At 45.0% G+C, this 26,551-nt stretch overlaps 1 protein-coding gene across 4 annotated transcripts in view; it reads left to right on the top strand.

Annotated features, from left to right (window-relative positions):
• The window catches only part of LOC121557833 (glycerophosphodiester phosphodiesterase domain-containing protein 5-like), a 97,584-nt gene that overhangs the window by 63,055 nt on the left and 7,978 nt on the right, over window positions 1-26,551 (top strand). For all 4 annotated transcript variants that reach the window (XM_041871304.2, XM_045214431.1, XM_045214434.1 and 1 more), the window contains exons 3-13: window positions 4,201-4,304; window positions 9,729-9,822; window positions 10,059-10,118; window positions 10,432-10,530; window positions 10,869-10,962; window positions 17,945-18,090; window positions 19,488-19,570; window positions 24,487-24,637; window positions 25,286-25,507; window positions 26,041-26,198; window positions 26,307-26,454. In XM_041871304.2, coding sequence (XP_041727238.1) covers window positions 4,201-4,304; window positions 9,729-9,822; window positions 10,059-10,118; window positions 10,432-10,530; window positions 10,869-10,962; window positions 17,945-18,090; window positions 19,488-19,570; window positions 24,487-24,637; window positions 25,286-25,507; window positions 26,041-26,198; window positions 26,307-26,454 — 1,359 coding nt within the window. The remainder of the gene's footprint in view (window positions 1-4,200; window positions 4,305-9,728; window positions 9,823-10,058; window positions 10,119-10,431; window positions 10,531-10,868; window positions 10,963-17,944; window positions 18,091-19,487; window positions 19,571-24,486; window positions 24,638-25,285; window positions 25,508-26,040; window positions 26,199-26,306; window positions 26,455-26,551) is intronic.

Below are 26,551 nucleotides of genomic sequence, written 5' to 3' on the forward strand. Positions count from 1 at the left end.
CTCATCTTAAACCGCACTGACTGCAACTGATGTGGAATCTCTAGTCTAGCAGCATTCATTATAATTTTTATGATTGTCTCGTGGGAGGACTCTCTAGCTTGCTGACCTGCAGTGAAGGTGGATTGTGCTGTGCGCCATGCTAGGTGTGGGTGTGCTTGATCAATGTCTTCCATGCAGCCAAATGCTGGTAGGTCCATCTGTAGTCATAATGACACTATAGTAGCCTCGACTCCTAGCAGGCACTGGGAGGTAACGAGAGGAGGTGACGCCACGAGAGACAAGCCAGTAGAATCATAATACACTACACTGCTGGCTGTTTAGATGGAGCCACTGGAGAATAGTGGAGAATACCCTGCTAGTCTTGGCGCTAGCAGGTACGAAGGGAATTGGATTGCATGCAAGCACCTTTTTGTGGAGTAGCCCCAGTTGGGCACAGCACAGCAAGATGCCCTTAAACCTAAACATATATATTGCTTCACCAAAACTAAAGGCGTTATACCTAAACTGATCAGAAGAAAGCTTCTGTAATGAGTAGAGCTCTTTTCTAACCATTTTGAATGATTCATTTAAACAATTTTGAATATGGCGTTCGGCTGTACATGCAAATATATGGTATTTAAGTGAAAGCATGACATTTCTGCAATCTCCTAATTTTTGGTTCTGAGTGACAGCCAGACTGCTCTGTCTGATTTTCTTTTGCAGTAATTCTAGTGTTTAGGGTTCCACAGAAGATAATTATCCCCTGGTCCTTTTTATCCCTCTATGTTGGTGAATGAGGCTTCGGCTATGATGTATTCCATCCTAATTCAGCTGCCTGCCTGCCTGCCTAGTGCCCTTCAGCCAAGCAGCACAGCAATTTTCATGGCATTTCAAAAAATATAAATTCTTTTTTTGTCCCCGGTAGAGGAAAGTAATTTCCTCTCCCCGCTCCCACTAGAAGAGTACAAGGCTGAATCAGTCTGCTCTGTTGGGTTTGAAAACCTCTCATTCAGTACAATCTAAACCTTTTATTTCCCCTCAGACCCATTAAATACGTTGACAAATTTTTTTCTGACCCCTCTTGACTGGTAGATGATGTAGACCATTTAACCGCAATTTAACACAAATGTCTTGTGGTAAATATAACAAGGTTGCATCCCTCATGTCCCCCATTTTGAATGGAAGTTCATCATACTGTATGATGACTACTAGATGTATTACGATCAATACACTGAGTTGGTTCCTTGTTTTGACAGTAGTTAGAAAGCAGTTTTTAATGCTATGGTGTCAGCCCTGCCCTGAAGGCGTGTGTTCCACCCTAACTAAGCAAGGCGTGCAGAATGCGAATGTGATGTCATCTTAGGGCAGGCAGGCCGTATCATGCCAGACTGCTCTGATCAGCTCCTAAACAGCAGCAGAGAAGAACAATGACACAGGGTTAATGTTCAGCCATATAGTGTACACGTTGCACATATTGTACATGACGCTGGCTTGGCTGAATATTAATTGAAGGAATAAATGTGGCAGCCAGCCTAATAATGCTCCATTATTATTATAGGAGGATTGAAATGCACATTCAATATGTGACACTCACACAACTGGCCTGGCAACTCGATTAGCTCCCAAATAGCCTGTTTAAAATTATCCCAAAGGTTTTGTCTCATCGTTTTCCAAACACTACCTACTGATTGACCATCCAATCCCCTCTCTCCCAGGGGTGTCACCTGCCAGAGCAGTGGGATCAATGAGCAGGGCTGCCAGTTAGACCACAACCTACACCACAGGGACCACCTACCTACCACAGGGTTAACCCTATGGTTACCCTGACGTCTGGCTTTCTCACATTGCAGTGACTACGAGACTGGGAAGTGTAGCCATGTGAAACTAACCCTATGGTAACCATTCTGGAGTCTGGATTAGTTTGATTTATAAAAGGGAGCGATTTTCTTAGTACGTTCATAGAAGGAAGTAGTAAATGTTCTAGGCCAGAAAATACAAATCTAATCTTCATGACTAATGTTCAAACTTAGATGTCAAACAGTATCAAGGTTCTGGTCTATATAATAATAATTTTTAACATAAATGTTGTTTTCATAACTTTAATTCCTCATGCGGAAGAGATTGGCTAAAAAGAATCGCCACAGCCAAATCCCATAGGCTTCCTTCCCTCATACTGCTAGATTCTCATTCCCTGCCCCAAATCAACAAATGTGTTCCATCCTGTTACGTAATGATCATCATACCATCCCAAACATGTGCTTTAGTGTCCCCTAGTTAAACTGCTGTGTGGCCTGTCCACAACTCCACAAACACATTAGGCTCTCCTCTCCAGTGCCCAGGTAGACAGTCAGAGTGGAGGGCAGAAGTTATACAAGGGGCTGTCACCACCCAGTCATTAGACCTGGCCCTGTCTTATGTCCTGTGCCACTGCCAGCCGATGCCCTCCATGGAACAGTCAGCCAAGGTGAACGCCCAGACAGCTTTGTTTGTGCTCTCATATCACCTTGATATCTCCTATCACTGCATGGCTAAATACAGGGTCAACTGGGGCTTATTCTGGATTGTGCAATGTAAGAACATTATTGCAGATAGAAATGTAATGTATAGAGCTGGAACAACTTGTTGTTTTGCAAAACAGACAGTCATGTCAGTTCTATTCATACATTTCTATCTAAGCGTACTCCAGTCCTCCGGGCTCTGTGAGTAAGCCTGATTTCATTGTGGGCTAATTTGTGGGCTGGTGTGAAGAGCAGCCAGTCGTGCTGTCTGTGTATAGTCCAATTCTCAGTAGGATGAGGGGTTATCACATCAATTAAAGTGTAATTAATTATAATTAAGATTTTGGTCAGTTCTGTTCTTTATTTATGTAGTGGTCTTAACTGTTTTAATTCTGTCTGAGCTAGGAGCGATGTTTTACTTTTTAATAGACGGGCCAAAGGTCTTGACTGGCTGGAGATGTTTGAAAAGCTCACTTTTTGTGCTTTGTCATGCAAGTCGTGTGCGTGTCTGTTTGTGAACATTCTGTCTTGTATCTCTTTATTAGAGCTCTTATTACAGCTTGCGGTGGCATTGGAAGGCTAAACACAGCTGACCACTAATCGGCTCATGGCCTCATTAGCTATTAAGTTTAATGTGAGTAATTACTTGATAATGAGGACAGTGGATTGGGAGGATGGGATCTTTATTGAGTCCCTCTGCTTTTTTACTGAGACAATATGGCCCTATGACAGTTTCTGCATGAATGGTTACTGCATACTGCCTCTAATGCCGCTGATACCAGACATGTGGTTCTCTCTTTTCAATCAGTTGTAAAGTGGCATGAATGTTGTCTCTTGTCTTTGGTAATGCAGGCTTAGTGAATGCCTACACAAAGTGGGAGTGTGAAATTATTTATGAACAGAATTGACATTACTTAAGCAATAAGGCACGAGGGGTTGTGGTATATGGTCAATATACCACGGCTATGGGCTGTTCTTATGCACGACGCAACACAGAGTGCCTGGATACAGCCCTTAGCCGTGGTATATTGGCCATATACCACAAACCCCCGAGGGGCCTTATTGCTATTATAAACTGGTTACCAACGTAATTAGAGCAGTAAAAATAAATGTTTTGTCATACCCGTGGTATATGGTCTGATATTCCACGGCTGTCAGCCAATCAGCATTCAGGGCTCGAACTACCCAGTTTATAAATTCACTATAAACCATGAGGGTTATTGTGCTGACATGTTCTCCAGCCAATTCCTCGTTTGTTTGTGGTTTACCACCTTAATCTGATGCAGCTAGCGAATGGTGTTTTAAATGTTAGCCATGACTCCAGGTTTGAGCCATCCGTCTGTGTGCCAGCCCGGGCTGCACCGTCATCAGTCTCTCTACATCCAGATTATAGTCTTTGGCTGGATTAGGGCGGATTGCCCAATGATGACTCTGCCGGACTTTTAGGAGACTGTTGTTGCTTGCATTTCTGTTGTCAGTGTTTATTGTGATGTTGACGTATGGGGGTAATGTTAAGTGGTGTGCCAGTCTGGGGTGGGCAAATGGCTTTCTCATCAGCCCTTTGCTCACTTGCAATCAAAGAAAGTAATGCAATGAATGTACCAATAGTATTCCAATGTTTCAACACAACACTGGCCAAAGTGCTTTATGTTAATCTGATGGTATCTGACTAATGATACTGTGGTAAAGGTAATAATGGTTCCTGTGTGTGTTTGTTTCCCAGTGGGAGTTCCTGTGGTCTCTCATCCTCTTCTTCACCTTCTCTCTGCTCCTGGTCTGGTTCTACTTCTGGTGGGAGGCACACAACGACTACAATGAGTTCAACTGGTGAGTACTGCTGTACAGTATGTGTGTGTGTGCACTCTAGTTATACAACTCATAGATTCTTGTCTCTCAGTATATCGCCATCATCAGTCACTGTTCCGTTCAAATAAATTAAATGCTCCTCCGACCTTCCCTTTGATTCTCTGGCCTTTACTTAGATTAATGTTTTACTTTTAAATGCTGCCATTAATCTCCATATGTTTTTTCCTGAATCGAAAATGCTAACTCTGTAGAGTATATTAAAAATTTATTATTCACTAATCATGGTTGGCCAAACTCATTTTGGGATAATCCTCTTCCCTAATCTGGGTGCGGATGGATGGGCCTTAGGGTGTCTATCACTGCAGATTTATAGTGAGCATGATTACATAAAGCAGGAATACCCTTTGACCCCAAATCACCTCTCAGATCATTCCAGTCACAGTTACCATAAAACCAATCGTGCTTGGAAACAATACAGGTATTGTTTCTGTCATGAGACATTGCACATTCAATTGAAGGATATACTACCACTGAAATTATGAATTGGGTTTATTTAGTTGAGCTCTTCACCAAGTGACCAAGCTCTTGACCATGTCCTCAAAGCCTTCTACATTGTATGTGCACACTATGCCCCAGAGTTCACCAGGATATGAGACACTCCTACATGACAGTATATACCTCCTGAGCTTTAGTCCAGACAGATCCATGTGTGTACTGTAGTTTCCTAGTGACCAGTGGTGTTTCATTCAATCTGGTCTGTCAGATCAGACAGACACAGTCAGGTCAGCTTGTGTCAGACAATCATTCTGTCAGCCAGAAAACTAAAGACTAATGTCTCAGACACACAAACAGCGTTTTCTGGCCGAGAGTACTTTGCACCTCTGAACGTAATTTGCGAACCGAGTGCTTACCGATTTTACATGTAGAATTGCGTGAAATTTTGCCAGTCAGACATCTACAGCGGGTGGTCCCTAAAACACATTCGGTGCAATGTGTGTGAGCCTTAAGAGAGAGAGAAGCTTTGTTTCTTCTTGTAAGGTGCAATTTGCTTTGTCCCCCCAAGGTCATTCCCCTCACTCTCTCTCTGTCCACCACCTCCTTTCTCTTCCTCTCATTACCGCTCAAAGTCACCTCTGCTTCCCCCATCGTCCTTTGCTCCTTGTTTATCTCTCCCTGCCCCCTCATCCCACTTTCTCCCTCTCCTTTCAGTCTCTTTATCTCTCTGCTCCTCTCTCCTTCTCTCTCCTTTAATTTTGTTATCACTCTCTACACACTCTCTCTCTCAAGGCGTCAGCATGCTTCAGTTCAGCTAGCGCCTAGCCGAACTCGTCTAGCCGAACCGAACGAGTGTGTTCGCATACTCCCTTAAAAGACCTTTACTTGAAAAAAATGAAAAAAGCCGCAATAGTACATTAACATTTACATTTACGTCATTTAGCAGACACTCTTATCCAGAGCGACTTACAAATTGGTGCATTCACCCTATAGGCAGTGGGTTAACCACTTTACAATAAAAAAATTTTTTTAACTTTTTTTTGTGGGGGGTAGAAGGATTACTTCATCCTATCCCAGGTATTCCTTAAAGAGGTGGGGTTTCAAATGTCTCCGGAAGGTGGTGAGTGACTCCGCTGTCCTGGCGTCGTGAGGGAGCTTGTTCCACCATTGGGATGCCAGAGCAGCGAACAGTTTTGACTGGGCTGAGCGGGAACTATGCTTCCGCAGAGGAAGGGGAGCCAGCAGGCCAGAGGTGGATGAACGCAATGCCCTCGTTTGGGTGTAGGGACTGATCAGAGCCTGAAGGTACGGAGGTGCCGTTCCCCTCACTGCTCCATAGGCAAGCACCATGGTCTTGTAACGGATGCGAGCTTCAACTGGAAGCCAGTGGAGTGTGCGGAGGAGGGGGGTGACGTGAGAGAACTTGGGAAGGTTGAACACCAGACGGGCTGCGGCATTCTGGATGAGTTGTAGGGGTTTAATGGCACAGGCAGGGAGCCCAGCCAACAGCGATTTGCCCCGTGTAGCTCAGTTGGTAGAGCATGGCGCTTGCAATGCCAGGGTTGTGGGTTCGATTCCCACGGGGGGCCAGTATGGAAAAAAATAAAAATGTATGCACTCACTAACTGTAAGTCGCTCTGGATAAGAGCGTCTGCTAAATGACTAAAATGTAATTTTGAGACGCCGTAGCCAGTATACGCTTCCTCAAAATAGTCAGAATTAATCTAAAATAACTGTCATTCATTTTGACGCTTTTGCCATGGAGATCTTAGTTGCACAATTTTACATCTAACTAAGATGTTTGGTGCAGTATTTCTCAATACAAAAATGTGTATGAAAACTAGTCGTCTCTTGATGAATGACAACAGACTTTATTGAAGAATCCCTACTGTTGAACAATCACCGTAGAAGGGGCGTAGACTTCGGCTCCGAACTTAGGCTTACCTCTAGAAAAATGTTTGTGTGCCCGAATAGCCGAAGTCCAAAACGAACAAAAACGTCACAAAATGTTGTCATAATATATGCACAAACTCTTCTGATCTGTTTTGGCTGGGAAGCATGCAGACACCTTTATTCCCACTATCTCCCACTCCTATGGCCTAGCCTCAGTTAGATATCGTGTCTTTTCTAGTGTATTCAAAGGGAGCCTTCACGTGTGGTGGCCTGGCTTTTGTGTAGCTCTGCTGTAGTTGTAGGGGCTGCCAGGCTCTGCCAACAGAGCCCAGATAAGGATTGGGATATACTGTGGGGGAAAAAGTATTTAGTCAGCCACCAATTGTGTAAGTTCTCCCACCTAAAAAGATGAGAGAGGCCTGTAATTTTCATCATAGGTACACGTCAACTATGACAGACAAAATTAGAAGAAAAAAATCCAGAAAATCACATTGTAGGATTTCTTATGAATTTATTTGCAAATTATGGTGGAAAATAAGTATTTGGTCAATAACAAAAGTTTCTCAATACTTTGTTATATACCCTTTGTTGGCAATGACACAGGTCAAACGTTTTCTGTAAGTCTTCACAAGGTTTTCACACACTGTTGCTGGTATTTTGGCCCATTCCTCCATGCAGATCTCCTCTAGAGCAGTGATGTTTTGGGGCTGTCGCTGGGCAACACGGACTTTCAACTCCCTCCAAAGATTTTCTATGGGGTTGAGATCTGGAGACTGGCTAGGCCACTCCAGGACCTTGAAATGCTTCTTACGAAGCCACTCCTTCGTTGCCCGGGCGGTGTGTTTGGGATCATTGTCATGCTGAAAGACCCAGCCACGTTTCATCTTCAATGCCCTTGCTGATGGAAGGAGGTTTTCACTCAAAATCTCACGATACATGGCCCCATTCATTCTTTCCTTTACACGGATCAGTCGTCCTGGTCCCTTTGCAGAAAAACAGCCCCAAAGCATGATGTTTCCACCCCCATGCTTCACAGTAGGTATGGTGTTCTTTGGATGCAACTCAGCATTCTTTGTCCTCCAAACACGACGAGTGAGTTTTTACCAAAAAGTTCGATTTTGGTTTCATCTGACCATATGACATTCTCCCAATCCTCTTCTGGATCATCCAAATGCACTCTAGCAAACTTCAGACGGGCCTGGACATGTACTGGCTTAAGCAGGGGGACATGTCTGGCACTGCAGGATTTGAGTCCCTGGCGGCGTAGTGTGTTACTGATGGTAGGCTTTGTTACTTTGGTCCCAGCCCTCTGCAGGTCATTCACTAGGTCCCCCCGTGTGGTTCTGGGATTTTTGCTCACCGTTCTTGTGATCATTTTGACCCCACGGGGTGAGATCTTGCGTGGAGCCCCAGATCGAGGGAGATGATCAGTGGTCTTGTATGTCTTCCATTTCCTAATAATTGCTCCCACAGTTGATTTCTTCAAACCAAGCTGCTTACCTATTGCAGATTCAGTCTTCCCAGCCTGGTGCAGGTCTACAATTTTGTTTCTGGTGTCCTTTGACAGCTCTTTGGTCTTGGCCATAGTGGAGTTTGGAGTGTGACTGTTTGAGGTTGTGGACAGGTATTTATTTATATTTTTTGTCATTTAGCAGACGCTCTTATCCAGAGCGACTTACAGGAGCAATTAGGGTTAAGTGCCTTGCTCAAGGGCACATCGACAGATTTTTCACCTAGTCAGCTCAGGGATTAGAACCAGCGACCTTTCGGTTACTGCCTCAACGCTCTTAACCACTAAGCTACCTGCCGCCCTCAGGTGCCATTAATACAGGTAACAAGGAGGACAGAGGAGCCTCTTAAAGAAGAAGTTACAGGTCTGTGAGAGCCAGAAATCTTGCTTGTTTGTAGGTGACCAAATACTTATTTTCCACCATAATTTGCAACTAAATTCATTAAAAATCCTACAATGTGATTTTCTGGATTTTTTTTCTCAATTTGTCTGTCATAGTTGACGTGTACCTATGATGAAAATTACAGGCCTCTCTCATCTTTTTAAGTGGGAGAACTTCAGCGGGGGTGGCTGACTAAATACTTTTTTCCCCCACTGTAATTAGTGGTGTGGGTTTTGCTGCCCCCCCCCCGCTGCCCCCACACTCCCCTCCGCTGCCCCCACACTCCCCCACCCCCCTTTCCCGCTGCACCCACACTCCCCTCCGCTGCCCCAACACCCCCTGCTGCCCCCACATGCTCCCGCTGCACCCACATTCCCCCGGCTCCCGCTGCCCCCCACTGCCCCCACACTCCCCCCTGCTGCCCCTGCAGCTGTGGCAGCCCAGTCCCTCTGAGACCCCCTGTCACAACGCTCAGCCTGACATCCAGCCCAGCCATTTGTGTGTATGTGTGTGTCCATGGTAGAGCATCCCTCTGAGTGTGTGTACTGCATGATGTCTTTGTTCCTCCCCTTCCTCTCCTGTGTGTGGAGACACAGCCTTAAGGAGACAACATCCTTTTAGAACAATGCATCTAACTCGCCACCCGTTAACACAGTAATTACATGATCTCTTTGTGCTCCAATACTCATTATAGAGAAGAAGCGACTGCAGCCATTTGCTCTGAGCAGCTTCCTTTGTGTTTATTTGTCTGTCTGTTTGCTTTGTTTTATGGGGATAATAAAGGCCTAGCATCTTGGACAAAGACACTAGAACACATTATGCCTGCCTGGGGAGTTCAGGCCTTCCGGTTTAAGCGTCAGTGTCTGCTGTTAGATCATTTATAGTCAGCCAGTTAATTTCCCTCAGTGTTACAAAGAGACCCCTGGGGCTAGAAGCTCGAAGTTGCCCCTTAGGCACATATCTGGGATCAGCTTCCCTTCCCCCGAATCTAAACCTTAACCACTAGAGGAAACACAAAACTGACCTTAGATCAGTGTCAACACCTACTCCTGTTAGCTGGTTTCTATTATCTATCTCTCATCTCAGAGACCAGAGGAGCACTAGCTGCAGCCTGCCCTGATATCTATGAGATGCTACTATTGTGTAACTGACTTCCGTTTGACAGGTTTTTATATAACCGCTCTGGGGAGTGGAGCGATGGGACCGTTCCAATCCTGGCCACGACCGCTGCCGGCTTCACTTATATTGCATTTTTAATGGTGAGTTGTCATCTCATCAGACATTCACTGTGAGATGATATCGATATGGTGTCTAGGCCCTGGTAACAGCCTGGTAATGTTAGGGGAGTAACCTGGCAGGGCAGAAACGTGTTGCCAAGCATGTCTGGGCCAAGTACACTTTTAAGTTAGGATGGCACAGGTAGCTGTTGACCTGTTTTGAGAACAGTGGCTGTGGATCTCCACGTGATGTGATTTATGTGTTTCTATTCTTTCAGATTTTAGCACTTTGCCACATAGCAGTGGGACAACAGCTGAACTTGCACTGGCTGCACAAGGTAATGCTCAAGTGTGTGATTTTTGGTGTGTTTGTGTATGCACGTGCTTGAGTGTTTGTGACTGTAATTGCGCATGTGTGGATATGGCCTGTATACTGTGTGTGTGTCTTCAAGTGGCCAACTGAACTCTGCCTGAACCCCACATTTGAGTTCATGTTTTCCTGGGGGTTGTGAAAGCAGTGACATCATGCCCCAGGGTGCTGTTATCTGGCCAAACACACTACAGAGGGTTGGAATGGTTAGCCTGGGGGGGCAGTGTGTGTGTGTCTGTGTGTGCATGCGATGGTCTGTAACACTCTGTTTGCCCCCATAGATAGGAGTGAGTACTGCCCTTCTGACCACTGCCATCGGATTCATATCTGTCAATCAAACATGGGGGGAGGAGTGGGCAGTCATCCCTATATCACTCCAGGTGAGTTAAACAACATGTCCCCCTTTAGGGCTGTGCATCATACTGTATTATACAGGACACGTTCCTGATATGTGTTTATATACTTGATAAAGCACATGTTAACGACTGTATTGAACTACATACAACGGCAACATTCAATATAGAAATGCGTCTAACAGATGTGTTATTAAGACTGATTCAAGGGGTTCATTGATTTATCTTATTTAATTATTTATGGTTGTAGTAATCATGCAGTAGCCTACCATTACCACTGAATTATTTTGTTTGTCGTACCATTTAACAACTATGAATGACTAGCAATGTCACACCTTTAACACTGAATGATGTCCCCTGTCAAGGCCACAGGTCCCTTCCTACACCTAGGAGCCCTGGTGGCTGTCACCGCTCTGGCCTGGCTGGTGGCTGGGCAGGTCGCCCGCGCTGAGAAAACAAGTAAGACCCAACCCAGACTGTGTTACTGACCATGTTAGTGTTGCAAAGTATACATTTCTGTACTTTTTCAATACTAGAACATGAAATACGGTCTGGTAATATAATTTTTGTTACCTTCTGTCAAATGTGTCTCACGTCATATACGGATCGAGAGGATTGAGTCTGTTTAGTCATTTGTCTGACACAGTGCGAGCCACTTTTAAGAAGCAAGCGATAGGCGAGATAACAACAGCATAGTTTCTTCAAAAGAAAACATCATACCTCCACACCCGCAGCTTGTTGACAAAACTGGCTGCAGGGGTGAACTATAGGAATACTTTGCTTGCAGAGCAGATGATGTGGGCAAGCCCACTGAAACAACTAAGGTAAAGGTGGTGTATTTTTGAGTGACAATGACATGAACGTATTGTAGTGACCCTGGTTTATAAGCACGGATAACGACTCTGCCACTCGAGCATGCTTTTGTGCCACAGTGGATGGCGCGCTGGGCTTCGGGCCATAAGGTTGAGGGTTCATTACATTGAGGGTTCATTACATTAGTTTCATTACATTGGTGTCGGAAGTGATCGGACCTCGCGTCCACGACAGTGCGTGTGCTTGGCCGGTGAGCGTTTTCCTGTAAGACGGTGTCCTGTGAGGTCTAGCGCGAGGACGCGCTCTTTGAAAGGAGGGAGTTGTGTTGCGACCCTAGTTTATAAGCGCGGATATCGACTGCCACTGGAGGATGCTTTTGTGGCACAGTCGATGGCGCGCTGGGCTTCAGGCCAGAAGGTAGAGGGTTTGAGCCGCACTCCCATCCCTGTTTCATTACAATATACCAATGTACCCCCTGGGACTGCTGCACAGAACAACTATCAGCTGGAGAGAAGCACAAGATTGAACTTCACTCAACTTTCTAGAGTTTTCCCTGTTAACACTATCAACATTTCCCTTTACTGTGGCAATTGTGATCGGATCAACGCAATATTAGCCACTTTCAATGCAACACACCGAAACAAAACGAACTAGGCAAGAAATGTTGTTGTAAGCAGAACGCATCGGAGTAGGATTCTATTGCATTGACATGCATGTCTCAGCCCTTACTCTACCCAGACTGGTGCGGCATAACCAATCAGAGCTGCAGTAGGCCTATATGCAAATACACCATTACCATATATGGGTCTGTGCCATTTACGTTGAACTGGACTGTGTTTACAGCTGTGGTCGTGAGTAGATGCGCTTGTTTTGAGATCAAAGCAAGGGCTGCATGTAGCCACGTGTGCACATTTTGTTCATATCCTTTGCTAGTTAGTGAGTTATTTTTGTTACCTTTGGTACTTCTGTCAAATGTGTCTCACATCATATACGGATTGAGAGGGTTGAGTCTGTTTAGTAATTTGTCTGAATTTTCTCAAGTGGGCAGTAGTAAGCTAGCCAGGCTACTTGCGCTTGCACATGCAGCTGACACAGCGCGAGCCACTTTTAAGAAGCAAGCCAGTTATAGATAATTTGTAGTCTGCAATAGGGGAGTGATTGCTTCCTACAAAAGCACAAAATGTGTACATTTCTAGACATCTTTGAAAAACAAGTCAGGTAAATAGCTTTTTTTTTGTCTTAAAGGGGCGGTGTTGTATTTTGAGACAGGCTTGAATAAGCTAAGTAGCCAATAGGCAGAGGGTAGCATAATTTGTCTGATTCTCTGTAATAATAGTGCATTTTATTTTGTAAAGTGGCTTCTTGCATCAACCAACACAAACATTTTCAGTCACCACCTTGTGGATAAACAGGTTAATCTCAAGCCCTGCATGTTTTTTTTAAAAGTATCATGGAATGTAGGCCTACATTGAACACCACATGTTGACTGCAACTGTAGGCTGAATGATAGAACAGCTATTTCCATGTAAAAATTGGTATGGGTCCTCAGATCCTCAAAAAGTTCTACAGCTGCACTATCGAGAGCATCCTGACTGGTTGCATCGCCGCCTGGTATGGCAACTGCTCGGCCTCTGACTGCAAGGCGCTACAGAGGTAGTGTGTACGGCCCAGTACATCACTGGGTCCAAGCTTCCTGCCATCCAGGACCTCTATACCAGGCGGTGTCAGAGGAAGGCCCTAAAACTTGCCAAAGACTCCAGCCACCCTTGTCATAGACTGTTCTCTCTGCTACCGCACGGCAAGCGAAAACGGAGCGCCAAGTCTAGGTCCAAAAGGCTTCTTCACAGATTCTACCCCCAAGCCATAAGACTGCTGAACTGCTAATTAAATGGCTACCCGGACTATTTGCAAGTTCCACAGACATGTGACTAACAGAAATTGAATAATGTGTCCCTGAACAAAGGGGGGGGTGTCAAAATCAAACGTAACAGTCAGTATCTGGTGTGGCCACCAGCTGCATTAAGTACTGCAGTGCATCTCCTCCTCATGGGCTGATTTGCCAGTTCTTGCTGTGATATGTTACCCCACTCTTCCACCAAGGAACCTGCAAGTTCCCAGACATTTCTGGGGGGAATGGCCCTAGCCAACAGGTCCCAGACGTGCTCAATGGGATTGAGATCCGGGCTCTTCGCTGGCCATGGCAGAACACTGACATTGAAGGGTACCACATGAGGGAGGAGGATGTCTTCCCTGTAACGCACAGCGTTGAGATTGCCTGCAATGACAACAAGCTCAGTCCGATGATGCTGTGACACACCGCCCCAGACCATAACGGACCCTCCACCTCCAAATCGATCACACTCCAGAGTACAGGCCTCGGTGTAACGCTCATTCCTTCGACGATAAACGCAAATCCGACCATCACCCCTGGTGAGAGAAAACCGCGATTCGTCAGTGAAGAGCACTTTCTGCCAGTCCTGTCTGGTCCAGCGACGGTGGGTTTGTGCCCATAGGTGACGTTGTCGGTGATGTCTGGTGAGGACCTGCCTTACAACAGGCCTACAAGCCCTCAGTCCAGCCTCTCTCAGCCTATTGCAGACAGTCTGAGTACTGATGGAGGGACTCGGGCAGTTGTTGTTGCCATCTTGTACCTGTCCCGCAGGTGTGATGTTTGGATGTACAGATCCTGTGCAGGTGTTGTTACACGTGGTCTGCCACTGCGAGGACGATCAGCTGTCCATCCTGTCTCCCTGTAGCACTGTCTTAGGCGTCTCACAGTACGGACATTGCAATTTATTGCCCTGGCCACATCTGCAGTCCTCATGCCTCCTTGCAGCATGCCTAAGGCACGTTCACGCAGATGAGCAGGGACCCTGGGCATCTTTCTTTTTGTGTTTTTCAGAGTCAGTAGAAAGGCCTCTTTAGTGTCCTAAGTATTCATGACTGTGACCTTAATTGTCTACTGTCTGTAAGCTGTTAGTGTCTTAACGACCGTTCCACTGGTGCAAGTTCATTAATTGTTTATGGTTAATTGAACAAGCATGGGAAACAGTGTTTAAACCCTTTACAATGAAGATCTGTGAAGTTATTTGGATTTTTACGAATTATCTTTGAAAGACAGGGTCCTGAAAAAGGGACGTTTCTTTTTTTGCTGAGTTTATTACCTCGTCTAACCTGTGCCCCCCGCACATTGACTCGCTACCGGTACCCCCTGTATATAGCCTCGTTATTGTTATTTTATTGTTGTTCTTTTGTTTTTTTACTTTAGTTTATTTAGTAAACTCTTATTTTTCTTAAAACTGCATTGTTGGTTAAGGGCTTGTAAGTAAGCATTTCACGGTAAGGTCTACTACACCTGTTGTATTCGGTGCATGTGACAAATAAAATTTGAAATGTAATGGGATGCATTTTATCCATTGGTTTTGATGGTAGGCCACTCTGGTAGGCCTACATTATGATCAAATAGCTACAGTAGCCTACTTGGCCACTGTTAAAACTGTAACTTAGCTTCAGTGTTCACAGTAAACACGCGCTGGAAGTTGCACAGAATTTTCACAACGTTCAAGTTTGCGCTCAGCAGACCTGAAATTTGCTCAGTGCTTTCAAAAATTAGAGGGAACATTGCAATATACTATATTCAGCATGACATTAATGTGAGCATTATAATATGATTACAGTAAGGTGAAATGTGCTCAGAACTTGACCACAATATATTTACACTACTTCACGTTTGTCTGTGCTTGCTAGCAGTAGCCACTAGCCAGCCAGCAGCCCATTGCACCATGGGAAGTGAAATGTACTCTGGGCATTTAAGGTATTCTTCTGTTATTTAATATGGTGTTTTATTTTAGCAAGAAATTGAAAATATAATATATTCTATTTGTTATTTTAGTTGTTCTACCAGTTATCAACATATTGTTCAATATTTTTAAAAAAGAAAGCCCAGTGGTTATTCTATGACTTTAGCTAATACGCTTTATTTTTTTGTTGCCGTGGTATCGTTTTGGTATTGGGTATCGTTTCGGTATTGAGTATTATGATACTAAACCTGGTATCGGTATCAAAGTCAAAAATCTGGTATCGTGACAACACTAGACCATGTTACTGACTGTCCACCTCACTGATCAAAGCTCAGCTACTACTGCCAGATGACTAAACAGCCTCATAGAGCTGTGGGCGTTAAATGATTAACACCATGTACACAAAGGGCAAAGCCCCACCAGGCCCCCGTCAGGGTGGCAGGGATACTAGGCATTCTTCTGGCCTCACGTGACACCACCAGTCCACAGGACATTATTAGGCCCCTGAGATCTGTTGACACGGCCAGTTAGACATCAAGTACTGGGGTATTTCTGCCTTACACCTTCCTTTTAAATCTATCAGAGACTAGTACAAGGGAGGCAGAGGAGTGTTTGAGGTGCTTTGAGATCCCCTTAGATTAAATACTGAATCGTCAGTGCTGTTGTTTTTGGAGGCAAATAACTTTCATGAATATTCAGTTGTAGTTTATAGACACTCCATTTTCATTTTTTATACTCTGTATTTGGGTAGAACAGTGGATTGTTGTGCAAGGACACAAAGCCCCAGCAGTCTGTTTACTCACAGTAACTCTTACCAAAGAGTTGTATTATTCTGTTTACTCACAGTAACTCTTCTGTTTACTCACAGTAACTCTTACCAAAGAGTTGTATTATTGTGTTTACTCACAGTAACTCTTACCAAAGAGTTGTATTATTCTGTTTACTCACAGTAACTCTTACCAAAGAGTTGTATTATTCTGTTTACTCACAGTAACTCTTACCAAAGAGTTGTATTATTCTGTTTACTCACAGTAACTCTTACCAAAGAGTTGTATTATTCTGTTTACTCACAGTAACTCTTACCAAAGAGTTGTATTATTCTGTTTACTCACAGTAACTCTTACCAAAGAGTTGTATTATTCTGTTTACTCACAGTAACTCTTACCAAAGAGTTGTATTATTGTGTTTACTCACAGTAACTCTTACCAAAGAGTTGTATTATTCTGTTTACTCACAGTAACTCTTACCAAAGAGTTGTATTATTGTGTTTACTCACAGTAACTCTTACCAAAGAGTTGTATTATTGTGTTTACTCACAGTAACTCTTACCAAAGAGTTGTATTATTATGTTTACTCACAGTAACTCTTACCAAAGAGTTGTATTATTCTGTTTACTCACAGTAACTCTTACCAAAGAGTTGTATTATTCTGTTTACTCACAGTAACTCTTACCAAAGAGTTGTATTATTCTGTTTACTCACAGTAACTCTTACCAAAGAGTTGTATTATTCTGTTTACTCACAGTAACTCTTACCAAAGAGTTGTATTATTCTGTTTACTCACAGTAACTCTTACCAAAGAGTTGTATTATTCTGTTTACTCACAGTAACTCTTACCAAAGAGTTGTATTATTGTGTTTACTCACAGTAACTCTTACCAAAGAGTTGTATTATTGTGTTTACTCACAGTAACTCTTACCAAAGAGTTGTATTATTATGTTTACTCACAGTAACTCTTACCAAAGAGTTGTATTATTCTGTTTACTCACAGTAACTCTTACCAAAGAGTTGTATTATTCTGTTTACTCACAGTAACTCTTACCAAAGAGTTGTATTATTGTGTTTACTCACAGTAACTCTTACCAAAGAGTTGTATTATTATGTTTACTCACAGTAACTCTTCTGTTTACTCACAGTAACTCTTACCAAAGAGTTGTATTATTCTGTTTACTCACAGTAACTCTTACCAAAGAGTTGTATTATTCTGTTTACTCACAGTAACTCTTACCAAAGAGTTGTATTATTCTGTTTACTCACAGTAACTCTTACCAAAGAGTTGTATTATTCTGTTTACTCACAGTAACTCTTACCAAAGAGTTGTATTATTGTGTGCTGTAATATCACTACAATATAAAACCCTGTAATTTATTCATCCTTCATTTGACCAGGCTAATCTTATTGAAATACAGTATATGTCTCTTTAACATAGAATATCTATTTCAGTGTAGCAGTGGCTTACAGAGGTCAGTGGTTCCTGGACGTGAGGTTAGCTGTGCAGCTAGCTGGCGGACCACTGTCTGAATGCCAGAGGTTCTGACGGCAGAGGGTGAAGGCTTTCAGCCTTGTAACAAGAGTTCTTCTGACGCAGACAATTGAAATTAATCTGACCTAGCTACATTCATCATCACTTACCTGCAGTACAGCACAAGTGTGTGTACTGGCTGGCTGGCTTTCTCACCATATATATCTCAACCCAAACTGGCCACGTAAAATGTTTAGAAACATTCAGTGAATAGTCTTCTTGCCCATAGATAAGCTACATTCAGGAGTGCTATTTATTTTGGTCCTTGACCATCTCGGTACAATAGACATCTGTGACAAGATCAAAAAAGTATTCCATGACATTGATCCTTTCGGCCATAGCTATTCTATATACTCGGGTATTCTATTTATTAGTCACCCTCCCCATGGTTTCTATTAATTCTACATCTATGTTGCGTTTTACCCCTCCCCAGGGTTTCTATTCATTCTACATCTATGTTGTGTTTTACCCCCTGTCCAGGGTTTCTATTCATTCTACATCCATGTTGTGTTCTACCCCCTGCCCAGGGTTCCAGGTGGTGGTTCTCCTGCTCTACCTGAGTGTTCTACTAGGCCTCTACATGGCCCCCCTCTCCATCACCTCCCCCTGCATCATGGACCACGCCAACCTCAAACCACGCCCTGATGTCATTGGCCACCAGGGCGCACCCATGGTGAGTCAGCTGAACCAGCTGCCCAATCAGAGGGCATGTAGGCGGAGGCACCTCATACGCTATGCTTATAGAGTATACAATAACAGACCCACAGAGATGTAACCTTCATAAAGGGCACTAGAGAAACAATGCTGTCCAACAATGTATCTTCATATTTCCACCCACTCACTTCCTTCACACTAAGTAGCCCAGGAATAGCTGGTAAACAGACTTCTGGGCTTTCTGTAAGCACTATAAGGAAGCTATAGGCTACTGTATGTGAGAGCACTTAACCTATCAGCTCCATCTATCAGCTCAACCTATAGAAGCAAGATTTTATATGATTCAATGTCTAGCATTTCTTCATTTAATGTTGTGCTGCATTTTTACCTACCTGTTCCTGAGAGTCGTGTCTTTCAGTGATGGGTTCATCATATTTTGTAGCTTAAACCATTCAAAAGATAGAGCCACATTTGTACGAAGAAAACAGAAACCGCTCTGTTTATTACAACCTAATCTAGCAGCTACTGGAGGTTACTGATATAACCCCGGGTTCGATGAACCAAGTGAAAAAGTTGTCTCGCGACCCCATTTTCAAATCAGGCGACCCCTAGTGTGGGAAACCATGTCCTAACGACTCGTACACACAAACACATGACCCATCCATCCAACGAGCTGCAGACAGAGACACACCCCTGCTCTGCTCCCCAGCCAGCCGGTTGGGGCATGTTGCAGAAGTTTATCACCCCAGAAGTAAAACACTGTGGAGGAATTAAGTCTTAAAGACCTGAGAACTCCCCCAGGACACATCACATGACCCACTCTGTTTTTTTCCCAGGTTTCCAGTCCAGTCCCCTCACAGTATTAGACAGTTTGACCTACAGTATCACTGACCGTTATCAGTTTGACCTACAGTATCACTGACCGTTATCAGTTTGACCTACAGTATCACTGACCGTTATCAGTTTGACCTACAGTATCACTGACCGTTATCAGTTTGACCTACAGTATCACTGACCGTTATCAGTTTGACCTACAGTATCACTGACCGTTATCAGTTTGACCCATGTGGCCTAGTATCTTGTATTGCACCAGTCAGTATATGTTCAATAGTCTGTTGTTGTAAGCATATGAGCTCATAACCCATGACTTTTAACTGGAATACATTCTCCAAGTTTCCTCACACCCATTTAAAGGGAAAACAAATGTAAATGTCAACTTCACATTCATCACCTCCAGCACCACCCCAACAACATATGTGAAAATGGTGCTTTTAAAAGGATTGTTAGACTTCTGAAACCTATATAAACCTGTGAACTCTCAGATTGCAGTAAGGTATATGAAACCTCTCTGACCTCCATGAAACATCAATATATGTCTAGACAGTGTGCTGATGATGTTCCTCCATCTGTCTGTAGCTGGCTCCAGAGAACACCATCCTGTCCTTCCAGAGGGCTCTGCAGATGAACGTCAGTGGGCTAGAGGCTGACGTGGCCATCAGGTATACACACACCAAAAGAGACTCACAGTGCAGCCAAACTAGATCAATAGGGAGCTGCAGGGAGAGACAGCGAGAAGTCCAGTCTGTTGTGGTTGATAGGGAAGTCCAGTCCAGTCTCCTGTGGTTGATAGGGAAGTCCAGTCCAGTCTGTTGTGGTTGATAGAAAAGTCCAGTCCAGTCTGCTGTGGTTGATAGGGAAGTCCAGTCCAGTCTGCTGTGGTTGATAGGGAAGTCCAGTCCAGTCTGCTGTGGTTGATAGGGAAGTCCAGTCCAGTCTGCTGTGGTTGATAGGGAAGTCCAGTCCAGTCTGCTGTGGTTGATAGGGAAGTCCAGTCCAGTCTGCTGTGGTTGATAGGGAAGTCCAGTCCAGTCTGCTGTGGTTGATAGGGAAGTCCAGTCCAGTCTGCTGTGGTTGATAGGGAAGTCCAGTCCAGTCTGTTGTGGTTGATAGGGAAGTCCAGTCCAGTCTGCTGTGGTTGATAGGGAAGTCCAGTCCAGTCTGCTGTGGTTGATAGGGAAGTCCAGTCCAGTCTGTTGTGGTTGATAGGGAAGTCCAGTCCAGTCTGCTGTGGTTGATAGGGAAGTCCAGCCAAGCACAGGTCAGCCAGTGTCATACTGCTGGTCTGGGCCTCCTGTCCAGGATTCGGCCGCTTATTACCAGTCAGTGAGCGGTGGCGGTAGTAGCAGTTTTAGTAGTAGTAGTAGCAGCGGCCAGGACAGCACTTTCATAGACTCATGGCTGTTTTTAGATAACATGAGATGACAAGATGAGCTAGAAGAGCAAATCCAATAGAGAGGTGGTGTTTGTGAATGAGTTGGACGTAGTGTGTGTGTGTGTACGCATAGACCTATGCATACAGGTACTAGTGTGGTGTGTGTGTGCTTTTCATTTTGTGCCATGTTTATGAATGTGTGATTGTATGTACAGTGCGGGGAAAAAAGTACACTGCTCAAAAATATAAAGGGAACACTAAAATAACACATCCTAGATCTGAATGAATGAAATAATCTTATTAAATACTTTTTCTTTACATAGTTGAATGTGCTGACAACAAAATCACACAAAAATTATCAGTGGAAATCAAATGTATCAACCCATGGAGGTCTGGATTTGGAGTCACCCTCAAAATTAAAGTGGAAAGCCACACTACAGGCTGATCCAACTTTGATGTAATGTCCTTAAAACAAGTCAAAATGAGGCTCAGTAGTGTGTGTGGCCTCCACGTGCCTGTATGATCTCCCTACAACGCCTGGGCATGCTCCTGATGAGGTGGCGGATGGTCTCCTGAGGGATCTCCTCCCAGACCTGGACTAAAGCATCCGCCAACTCCTGGACAGTCTGTGGTGCAACGTGGCGTTGGTGGATGGAGCGAGACATGATGTCCCAGATGTGCTCAATTGGATTCAGGTCTGGGGAACGGGCGGGCCAGTCCATAGCATCAATGCCTTCCTCTTGCAGGAACTGCTGACACACTCCAGCCACATGAGGTCTAGCATTGTCTTGCATTAAGAGGAACCCAGGGCCAACCGCACCAGCATATGGTCTCACAAGGGGTCTGAGGATCTCATCTCGGTACCTAATGGCAGTCAGGCTACCTCTGGCGAGCACATGGAGGGCTGTGCGGCCCCCCAAAGAAATGCCACCCCACACCATGACTGACCCACCGCCAAACCGGTCATGCTGGAGGATGTTGCAGGCAGCAGAATGTTCTCCACGGCATCTCCAGACTGTCACGTCTGTCACGTGCTCAGTGTGAACCTGCTTTCATCTGTGAAGAGCACAGGGCGCCAGTGGCTATTTTGCCAATCTTGGTGTTCTCTGGCAAATGCCAAATGTCCTGCACGGTGTTGGGCTGTAAGCACAACCCACACCTGTGGACGTCGGGCTCTCATACCACCCTCATGGAGTCTGTTTCTGACCGTTTGAGCAGACACATGCACATTTGTGGCCTGCTGGAGGTCATTTTGCAGGGCTCTGGCAGTGCTCCTCCTGCTCCTCCTTGCACAAAGGCGGAGGTAGCAGTCCTGCTGCTGGGTTGTTGCCCTCCTACGGCCTCCTCCACGTCTCCTGATGTACTGGCCTGTCTCCTGGTAGCGCCTCCATGCTCTGGACACTACGCTGATAGACACAGCAAACCTTCTTGCCACAGCTCGCATTGATGTGCCATCCTGGATGAGCTGCACTACCTGAGCCACTTGTGTGGGTTGTAGACTCCGTCTCATGCTACCACTAGAGTGAAAGCACCGCCAGCATTCAAAAGTGACCAAAACATCAGTCAGGAAGCATAGGAACTGAGAAGTGGTCTGTGGTCACCACCTGCAAAACCAGTCCTTTATTGGGGGTGTCTTGCTAATTGCCTATAATTTTCACCTGTTGTCTATTCCATTTGCACAACAGCATGTGACATTTATTGTCAATCAGTGTTGCTTCCTAAGTGGACAGTTTGATTTCACAGAAGTGTGATTGACTTGGAGTTACATTGTGTTGTTTAAGTGTTCCCTTTATTTTTTTGAGCAGTGTATTTGATCCCCTGCTGATTTTGTACGTTTGCCCACTGACAAAGACATCATCAGTCTATAATTTTAATGGTAGGTTTATTTGAACAGTGAGAGACAGAATAACAACAACAAAATCCAGAAAGACACATGTCAAAAATGTTATAAATTGATTTGCATTTTAATGAGGGAAATAAGTATTTGACCCTTCTGCAAAACATGATTTAGTACTTGGTGACAAAACCCTTGTTGGAAATCACAGAGGTCAGACGTTTCTTGTAGTTGGCCACCAGGTTTGCACACATCTCAGGAGGGATTTTGTTCCACTCCTCTTTGCAGATCTTCTCCAAGTCATTAAGGTTTCGAGGCTGACGTTTGGCAACTCGAACCTTCAGCTCCCTCCGCAGATTTTCTATGGGATTAAGGTCTGGAGACCGGCTAGGCCCCTCCAGGACCTTAATGTGCTTCTTCTTGAGCCACTCCTTTGTTGCCTTGGCCGTGTGTTTTGGGTCATTGTCATGCTGGAATAACCATCTACGACCCATTTTCAATGCCCTGGCTGAGGGATGGAGGTTCACACCCAAGATTTGACGGTACATGGCCCCGTCCATCGTCCCTTTGATGCGGTGAAGTTGTCCTGCCCCCTTAGCAGAAAAACACCCCCAAAACATAATGTTTCCACCTCCATGTTTGACGGTGGGGATGGTGTTCTTGGGGTAATAGGCAGCATTCCTCCTCCTCCAAAAACGGCGAGTTGAGTTGATGCCAAAGAGCTCGATTTTGGTCTCATCTGACCACAACACTTTCACCCAGTTCTCCTCTGAATCATTCAGATGTTCATTGGCCAACTTCAGACGGCCCTGTATATGTGCTTTCTTGAGCAGGGGGACCTTGCAGGCGCTGCAGGATTTCAGTCCTTCACGGCGTAGTGTGTTACCAATTGTTTTCTTGGTGACTATGGTCCCAGCTGCCTTGAGATCATTGACAAGATCCTCCCGTGTAGTTCTGGGCTGATTCCTCACCGTTCTCATGATCATTGCAACTCCACGAGGTGAGATCTTGCATGGAGCCCCAGGCCGAGGGAGATTGACAGTTCTTTTGTGTTTCTTCCATTTGCGAATAATCGCACCAACTGTTGTCACCTTCTCACCAAGTTGCTTGGCGATGGTCTTGTAGCCCATTCCAGCCTTGTGTAGGTCTACAATCTTGTCCCTGACATCCTTGGAGAGCTCTTTGGTCTTGGCCATGGTGGAGAGTTTGGAATCTGATTGATTGATTGATTGCTTCTGTGGACAGGTGTCTTTTATACAGGTAACAAACGGAGATTAGGAGCACTCCCTTTAAGAGTGTGCTCCTAATCTCAGCTCGTTACCTGTATAAAAGACACCTGGGAGCCAGAAATCTTTCTGATTGAGAGGGGGTCAAATACTTATTTCCCTCATTAAAATGCAAATCAATTTATAACATTTTTGACATGCGTTTTTCTGGATTTTGTTGTTGTTATTCTGTCTCTCACTGTTCAAATAAACCTACCATTAAAATTATAGACTGATAATTTCTTTGTCAGTGGGCAAACGTACAAAATCAGCAGGGGATCAAATACTTTTTTCCCTCAATGTAGCCACGTGTGTTTCTGTCTTTGCCTTTGTGTTCGTGAAAGCTCATTTAGCGTGTGTATACATTCCTCCACTCTCTCTGGTGCCTGTGCGGCCCTAATTAAGATGAATGGGAGGTGGAAACGTGCGTGCTGATGACAGGTAGGCTGGGCTCTGGGCTGCACTGAGCTCATGGTGGAGCTGAACAGGGCCTGAGCCAGGCTCTATACAACCTCCTGACCAGAGACACAGGAGACCTATGCACGCATGTACACAGACAGACACACACACACACGAAGGGACAGAGGTCATTCAGGCACTAATTGAACGTTTCAGTCACGCTAAATGGTCATTGAAAACGATGATGAATTATGTTTTTGGTCCGATTTCGTTGCTTGCTTGGGATGGAATCTTACGAAAGTGTTGTGATTCTAGTTGTGAATTTGACTAACAATTCCAAGTGTAGGTAATGTGTTTTTGTTTTCCATGTCTTACAACCTGAGGTTAACTGAAAAGGCGGGAAAATGATTTGGCATTCAAAGTGAAGGTAACGCAAGCAACATGAAAGTAGCTTTCATGTAAAGTGAGTTTTGCCTCAAACAGCTCTTGTCTTTTCCCTTCATGATTGAAGTGTTTTGGGGCTTCCCTTGAGAGCATTCAGTATTTCTGTTGTAAGAACTTCCACTTAGAAACACAAATTATCAGGGGATATAAACATCTGTGAGATTCTGAGGAATAAGATGATCATATGATGTTGAACACTGTACAGCACTGAATATACTATTGTATTGGTAGACCTGACTGTTTAACTCTTTCCTGTCCTAGCCTTGACGGTGTGCCGTTTCTGATGCGAGACCGCACCTTGAGGAGGACTACAGACGTGGGGAAGGTGTTTCCTGCCAGACAGCTGGACGATGTCTCCTCCTTCAACTGGACAGACTTGCACAGCCTCAACGCCGGCCAGTGGTTCCTCAAGGTACCACACTGTTACTCACACCCCCACTAGGGAGGAATGGTACTGTCACACCCCCACTAGGGAGGAATGGTACTGTCTGTCACAACACCGCTAGGGAGGAATGGTACTGTCTGTCACAACACCGCTAGGGAGGAATGGTACTGTCTGTCACAACACCGCTAGGGAGGAATGGTACTGTCTGTCACACCCCCGCTAGGGAGGAATGGTACTGTCTGTCACACCCCCGCTAGGGAGGAATGGTACTGTCTGTCACACCCCCGCTAGGGAGGAATGGTACTGTCTGTCACACCCCCGCTAGGGAGGAATGGTACTGTCTGTCACACCCCTGCTAGGGAGTCTTATGCAATCTTTCTCTCTTTCTGAAGGTTTCTAACCACCCTTTCTTTCACTAGGCCTATATTTCTCCTCCATGCTTTGGGTCCATTTCATTGCCACACGGCTGATAGGAAACCTCATTAATGAAGTGGAGAAATTGCCCAATTTTATCAATCAAGATTACTTCCCTGGATTGAGTTAAAATAAAATTGACTCAAACCCTGATCTCATCTCTCATCATAAAGTGGTGTATTATTACGATTGCCATGTAAATCTAGAAATACACTAAATTGATTAGCTTGACTGTGAGTACCTGTGTGCGTTGTCTTCTAGGATGACCCATTCTGGACGGTCCAGTCCATGGCTCAGAGGGAGGTGATGCTGGTGGGGAACCAGAGTGTGTGTAGTCTGGAGCAGCTGCTGAGGCTAGCCGCCCTCCATAACCACACAGTGGTGTTCAACCTGCGCCGACCTCCGCACGGACACCCCTGCTACCACAGCTGGATCAACGATACCCTGGAGGTCGTACGCCTGTCTGGGATTCCACAGCACCTGGTGAGACCGGCATCACACACTGTTCCCCTTGGGGGGGGTTGTGGTATAGAAAGAGGAAGACAACACTAGTGTACCCGACTGAGATAGTGGTCCTTTGTAGCTCAGTTGGTAGAGCAATGGCACTTGTAATGCCAAGGTAGTGGGTTTGATTCCCGGGACCACCCATACTTAAAATGTATGCACACGTGATTGTAAGTTGCTTTGGATAAAAGCGTCTGCTAAATGGCATATAATAATAATATTATTAGATAGTGGACAGAACCTTGTTAGGGCTCAGACACTGTCCCCTTGGGTTATCTATGGAAATCAAGAGGAGGAAAACACAACTCATAGTAGAGAGATGGAACTGACTACTGTCAGCTTGAGGCTGACCTGAAGATTGCCTGTGACATTCATCAATGTCACCAATGTAATAATCATTACTTTGTCATCACTGATGTCACTAACTGCACATCTACATGTCCCATAACTAATCTGAGCTGTGACTGTCGTCTCTGTGTCTGTCGTCTGTGTGTGTGTGTGTGTCTGTTCAGGTGATGTGGACCCCAGACTGGGACAGGGGGCAGGTAAGACAGGTGGCTCCAGGGCTGCAGCAGACATCAGTAGAGAAGCTGCCTCCTCAGGTCCTTCACCAGCAGGGAATCAGCAGACTACTGCTACGCTACAGCCAGGCCAGCCCCTATGACATCCGGTGGGTTAACACACACACATACACACATCCACAGACACACACGCACTGTGTGTGCTTCTTCTGTATATGTGTGTCTGAAATATGAATGTGTCTGTCTGCACCCCCCAGAGAGTTCTCCAGGAGCAACGTGAGCGTGACTCTGTACACGGTCAACGAGCCCTGGCTGTTTTCTGTGCTCTGGTGCAGCGGGATCTCCTCTGTCTCCTCTGAAGCCCCCAACATCCTCAAAAAGGTGCCTTACCCCATCTGGCTCATGGTAAGTCCCTCACAGCACCCCCACAGCACCCACCTAGCACCCACACATTACCCCCACAGCACCCCACAGCACCCACACCATTACCCCCACAGCACCC

This window comes from Coregonus clupeaformis, chromosome 5, assembly GCF_020615455.1.
Source record: "Coregonus clupeaformis isolate EN_2021a chromosome 5, ASM2061545v1, whole genome shotgun sequence".
Taxonomy (NCBI): Eukaryota; Metazoa; Chordata; class Actinopteri; order Salmoniformes; family Salmonidae; genus Coregonus; species Coregonus clupeaformis.